At 35.9% G+C, this 6942-nt stretch overlaps 1 protein-coding gene across 1 annotated transcript in view; it reads right to left on the bottom strand.

Moving 5' to 3' along the window:
• Positions 1–1877: 1877 nt before the first annotated feature.
• Positions 1878–6942, bottom strand: part of cdh12a (cadherin 12a) — a 92618-nt gene continuing 87553 nt past the window's right edge. The window contains 2 exon segments of the mRNA NM_001159830.1: positions 1878–2398; positions 5014–5265. Of these exon segments, the coding sequence (NP_001153302.1) occupies positions 1878–2398; positions 5014–5265 (773 nt within the window).

The following is a 6942-nucleotide window of genomic DNA, read 5'->3' as shown; positions in this document are numbered from 1 at the left end:
AATAAGAGCCTTTAAATATTTTTGCAGACACATTTAACTGCTAGTTGTTAGTCAGGTTACGTTTCTATGGTCTTTAATAGTGCTAAATGTGGAAAAAATTATTGATAAAATGCTTATGATAAACTGCCGTAAGTTTGCCCTGCATTCAGCTGTGTGATGCTTTGGCACATGAAGAAATACTCCAGTGAGTGCTAGAATGTACATCTCGACATGCGATCATTTCCTCGGGGCTTCTGCCTTTGGATGTCTCTGGAACAAAAGCACCTGCATGAATGCTAAAGAGTAAAGTCTAAATAGGAAACAGCTGTGGATATGCGCATCAATACAGCATAGTTTTTGTTACACTGCATAACAATAATAAATATTTTTACAGTACTGTAACGGTTGTGTCTAGAGTTGGGGTGAGGCGTTAATAAATAGAATTTACTGGGTAGTTTAATAAATAGCATAAATAACACTGGGTACAACTACTATTTTTACGTTACTGTGATGGTTGGGTTTAGGGTTGGGGTAGAGGTAGATGTCAATAAAATACAATAAATAGGAAATTTAATAAATAATATAAATAATTCTTGCTTTCAACTTTCAGCTGCAACTGTATCTGATTCAACCATGCTAAAGCTTTAAATAAAAGTGAAACCATCAACACAAGCCTCACCCCTATTATGTTTGCAAATACAAGCCCACCTGTTTTGGTATTTTGGAATGGATGTGTGAATAGTCTTTTCCGGAAAGAAATCCGGAATGTCCTGTTTTGTCCTTCCACAACGTTTTTTTATTTATTTATTTAACGGTTTTACTTTAAATTTACTTTCCGGTATCACTGTGTGAAAGGGGCTAATGTCTCAAGACCATCGCTGTCTATGGAGGATGAAGATTTCATCCCAAAACATCTTAATTAGTGTTCTGAATATAAACAAAGGTCTCAGGGGATTTGAGCGACACAAGGGTGAATAATTAATAGCGCTGTGCGATTTAGGGAAAATATATAATTGCGATTTAGATTTATTTACGATTTTAATTTTGTTGTCAAGCTTCAGCTTAATAATCTGTGTTGAAGCTTCTCACTGCTAAAATGCAGTGAGTAGTAGTAAAAAAAAAGAAACTTAAAAGATATTAACATATATGAGCAAACAACTCTGAAATAGTTTTTTTGTTGTTGTTTGCTGCTAGATTGAGTGTCACTGGCAATACTTTTAGTTGACTTTAGCAGAACGCTCCTCATAGCCGCCTGCTGTGCTTTTTTAGGTGCTGGTTCTTGTCAAGCTGTGGCAACAATTCTGCGACAGCTCTTACAACTTACCTGGTTTTGTTTGGTGTCTGTGACTTTGAAACCAACATATTCCTATATTACCAATGTACCGTTTTTCCTTGATTTTATAGTCTATTAATGCTTCTGAAGCGGCAGATGCCATCATCCCACTTGTTGGCGCTTTCCTGTTTGTTTGTTTGTTTTAATGTGGGTGTTCCGCATAATTCGACTGCTCAATTCTCATTGGGCAGAACGAAAGTGTGCTCACTCAATTGGTTAGTAAGACTGTCACACATAGACGGCAGTCACGCATTTACTCTGGGTGAGGGAAGTTAAATAATATTATTACATAATGCCTCTTGCGAATAGCTAATCACATTGTTTCAAATCGTAATTCGATTTCGATTAACAGCACAGCCCTAATAATTAACAACAAAATTTTCGTTTTTGGGTGAACTAACGCTTTAACACATCAAGATGTTAACCCTTGGCTTATGCTTATGCATTCAAGTATGGAATGACATGAGAGCAAGCAAGACATTTTCAATTTAAAGTGAACAATCCCTTCAAGTGCCACATCTGAAATAAATAAACTTTGTATTTCACAGAGCTCCTTAAAATACTCTCAGTCCAGCCTGTCCTGTAGTGCCTCAGCGTGTGCTTCATTTTCCACTTTCTCCTTTTCCTTACCCTCATGCTCTTTAAATATCCCAGCCAGTGTTTTGAAGCGAGGACCCCAGTCACACAGATTTCTGTAATCCTCCTTGGGCTCGAGCACCCAAGATTCAATAGAACTAAGTGATTCGGCCACCGAACCGTCTCCTTCATATGCATATGTGACCAGGGAGTCATACGGAGGTGTGGAGCTCTCCAAAAGACAATGATGGATGTAAGCTCGGATGTCCTCGCTGTCCTCGGCCGCGCTAGCCTGATCGGCCTTGTCCTCTGATCTTATTTTCTGCAGCGGCCCCGTCTCTTTGATGCCTTTGGGATTGCGTAACGTACCTATGTCGAAGGCCTGGGTGTCCTCTTCCCCGCCCCCCTCATCATCATAGTGGATCACATTGTCCCGGACGTCCTCTTTAGACGACATCAGAGTGTCCTTCTTCTTGTGTCTTCTCAGGCCCATATAGAGCACCACCATCACTGAAAGACACCACAGGCACTTGATTTGTTATGTCGCGTAATGCAACCTGACATACATACAGTACTATCTTTAAGTGACAACAAACTAGTGAGGGGAAAAAAGGGTGGTCACATGTTCTGGAGCCATTAGCTGATTTTTCTTTGTTGCTGTTGTTCTGACGTGGCTTTTCAAAATGGGACTAAAGAGAATGGCAGCCCGAGGGTAGCCATAATGCAGTTTTGACATGCTGTCTGTCACTATCGTAGTGCTGGGTTGTGTGAGAGGAAGGGAGGTTTTTTTTTTTTCTTTCTGAGCTTTCATCTCCCTCCTCAGAGGCAGACAACGTTCGCTTTACTCAAAGAAAGATATGAGAGAGAGAGAGAAATAGACACTGCTGCAAGAATTATGCCTAACATTTCAAGTTTTTAAAATAAACTGCACAATTTGGCTAAATCAGTCTGTCTGTGTTGTTGGCAAAAGGTTTGCTTGTGTTGTTATTTTTTAGTTTTTTTCATATTAAACATAATAGCTATCACATTCAAATCATTATTTCTGCATCAGCTCCCCCAAGTGGTTGCTGCGTAAAAGGAATCTCTCTTTTCTGTAACACTGCCAAATGGAAATATGAAGTCAAAGCACATCTTTCCACTGACTGCTACAGAATTCATTTACCTAGTGCAATGTACAGCTTTTATTGCAGTTTTATTAGGGATGTTCTTCAATATTTTTGTTTCATTGCTCATTGTTCTATTTTACATATTGAAGATTGTTTGTAGATTGTTATTATATAGGTAATCCATTACCATTTTTGTACAGTTTATATTATTTGGGTGTTTTTTTTACAACAAAAGAAACTGTGGCTTGTTTCTAATATAAACTCTAAACACTCTTTAGATAAATTTTCATATCCTCTAATAATTAAGTAAAACAGTGTATTTACATGTCTGCTATGACAATTGCAATTTTTCTGTTGTTTATTAGTGTTTTTATTAAATTATATTTTCCCCAAAACAACTGGAGTGTAATTCATAGTCTATTCTATGACTTTTAATGACCGAGATTAATCTAGATTACATTGCTCATTTGAATTTTGCCAAAGGCATTCAGAATATGTGTACTACCCAAATAATAAGTCTTTGAGAACGGGTTTGTCAAGCCAGGTGGCGTATTAGACCAGGGACTCATCTCCTGTATCCAAAATGTATCACAACTGCTTCTACTATGATGTGTTTACTAACTGTTTATTCAGTTAAACATGAATTTTGAACTGTTGGCCTACATAAGCTCAAAACAGCTATCTTTGATCACCTTATTTTTACTAAAGTCATAACTGAACTTAACAGAAATGGAATTAAGACATGGAGTATGCATATACAGTATTAGTGGCATTATTGAAGTAAACACTGCGATTAGAAAACACCGTCATGTGGGACTTTTTGCCATATATTCCAACAACATCCACACACACGGCTGTCAGTTTTTTTTTTTTCCTTAATGTTTTTCATTAATGTGTTTTAGCAAGCCTTAAACATTTGAAATTTACAATTTCATAATTTCATAATAATAAACTTAATGTTTAATTAAGTTTAAGTGTGGGAATGCACAGAGAATTGCTGTCTGTCAGGGATGACCAACCATGAGGACTTCTGCATTGTCTTGGAGGATGAGTGAGTCATGGCTAGGAAAATCTAGAATTGCTGAACTGGGTTTTTAAGTATTCCCCAAATTAAAATCACCAAAAGTTTCCGACACAAATTTACAGCTACAACCTTTTGGGGAACTTTCACTGCATTGACTGATTGATTGTGTTGCTATTATTTTGAGAAACAGCTTTCATACTGGTTTTATATGTTATGCAATACATACATTCTGTCAGATTCTGTCTAAAATGTGACTATTTCTACAAAAGAAAGTTGACAGCACATTTTTTCCATGACATGTATAAAGAATTTTTTTTTTCAGAGCTTAACATTGCTGTAAATTTTCAATAGATTTGTTATTTGTAGATTTGTAAATTTTCAATAGATTTGTGTATGTATTTCATTTAAAAATTATATATTTAACATTTTATGAATGAGTAATTTTCATTAATAAATTTGATGATGTGGTGCTTGATTTGCTTAAATTATAAAAGCACGTTCCACTAATAATATTAAAATAATCTATCACTCAAAAAAAAAAAAAAAAAAAAACTAGTAATTTTCACTACATTCATTCAAGTGGTTTTTGCTACAAAAAAGTCTTGAAAACTATATATATATGTACCGCATGTCTTTGGACTGTGGGGGAAACCGGAGCACCCGGAGGAAACACACGCGAAGGCAGGGAGAACATGCAATTCGAACCATCGACCCAGCAACCTTCTTGCTGTGAGGCGACATCACTACCTACTGCGCGCCACTGCCTCGCCTTTATATATATATATATATATATATATATATATATATATATATATATATATATATATATATATATATATATATATATATATATGTATATGTGTGTGTGTGTGTGTGTGTGTGTGTGTGTGTGTGTGTGTGTGTGTTTTTTCATCTCTATTTACCCCATTAAATGCATTATTTGTCTTGTAATCTACTGTACCAGCTGCATTTGGATACAAATGTGTGTAACTCACCCAGCAGAATGACAATGCACAGCAGTATGGCCATCAGAGCTCCAGTGCTGAGTCCCATGGGGAAGAAGACGGCCTCCGCATTGCAGGATAGCAGGGATCCATCAGTGTCGCAGGAACACACCCTCACCGACACTGTTCCAGTGCTGCTTCTGATGGGATACCCTCCATCCTCCACCACCACTGGCACCAAGTACATGCTTTGCTCCAGTCGCCGAAAACCCCCTCGTCTGGTTACCACTCCAGCTGTGTTGTCTGAAACCAAGCCAATCAGACCATCAGACTTTTTTCCCATACCATAGGATGCTTTGAATAAATTATTAGAGCAATTTCCATAAAACTGCAAACAATCAGTCAAATGTTTTTAAAACTGGGTACAATGCAATAGTAATAACCTTAAGTATTATTAAAAGACATCTTATAAGAATTACAAATTACTTTCAGCAGACCATGAATAAGCCCAAAATCTGAAAACAAGTCCTTCCAGAGCAAGATTATGAATGCACATAGAAAAATAATTAATTTCACGTTAAAATGCTGGGTTCATCACAAGTCCTTAATGTTGTCACAACACAAATCGATCTGTGGTGTTTGGGGTCTTCTAAAGGACCCACTCTCACCTACGAGATGAATATTTGTATAAAATTATGGGTTCTACACAATAGATTTATGTTGATACAACATGAAAGAATTAAGTTAACTTGTTAGTTTTAACAAATTAAGGTGGATTGATTATAAAAGCTCAAGAACTTTGTTGTCTTAGCTTGTTTTAAATATGTAGTTGAACATACAGCATGCAGCAATTATGTGTAATGTTATTGTCGTAGAGTAATTCCATGCATTTGTCAACATTGCCATGAACAATATTATGTTTTTACCAAAATAGTGATTTTTTTGGGTGGTTGTGTGATTGAATTCACAGAATTTCTACAATGTATGTTGTACACTGTAAACGTGCAGACTTTTTTGGTCACATCCATATCACATGCTTATTTTTCTCATTTAAAGTATAAAAAAATGTGTCCATATTGATATTTTTCGGATCCCATAATAGATGTTGAATATAATGTTAATATATACTTTCTCTGTGAATTTATGTTTTGAGTTTTTACTGCAAATGTCACATCCATAATGCTGGTATTGCTTTAAATTGACCTAAGGTAATATATTAATATTAAGGTAAAATAATAATACTTTCCTTAAAAAGTAACTTAGTAACACATTCAATTACCTATTTAAGTGACTCAGGATTGTGATATAACACTTTTAAAAGCAGCTTTGCCAAACATTTTATTTGACAACAGCATATAAAGCATGAAGCCAAACATACCTCTCACTTAATTTTCAATACATGTATACAGTATATATATACTGTTTATGATATAGTGAATTGTTTCAGTTCATTTGAATGGACATTCCCCAAACCATAAGGGCAACCAACAACTTAAACGTATGGTAGTAGTCACATGTAGAAAAACATTTAGAATGCAGATTCAGTAGAGTTCATAAATGATTTCCATCTGTAGATAATCAGTAATAATCACATGTATGCTCTTAGAGATCATAACCTGCCATTTCTCCATGATAGAATATTATAAATCTGCAAACCACTTTTGCAGCACAGAGACTGGCCTAATTCCAGAATTTAGAAGGAAAATGGATCTCTTTGAAGTGGAAATAAGTACAGAAAAATGTGGTTCTGGTTAAGGGGATAACAAGCTAACATGAGTTACTCCTGGGAAAAGCATGATATACCTTTCTGAGAAGAGCCTCTGACGCAGCTGGAGTCCAAACAAAAGTAGGATGCACAACACTTCAGGCTGCCAAATAGCGTTTTTATCTCAGTAGGTGTATTTCTACCAATAACTCAAGTTTGCAGTCTTAACTATAAGTTTAATATCTTCTGAACTGAGAATTTATATTTGTTTGTTG

This window comes from Danio rerio, chromosome 2 (genome assembly GCF_052040795.2).
Source record: "Danio rerio strain M-AB ecotype USA chromosome 2, GRCz13ab, whole genome shotgun sequence".
NCBI classification, from domain to species: domain Eukaryota; kingdom Metazoa; phylum Chordata; class Actinopteri; order Cypriniformes; family Danionidae; genus Danio; species Danio rerio.
Note: the sequence above shows the minus strand (reverse complement) of the source record. Positions and strands in the feature narration are given on the sequence as shown.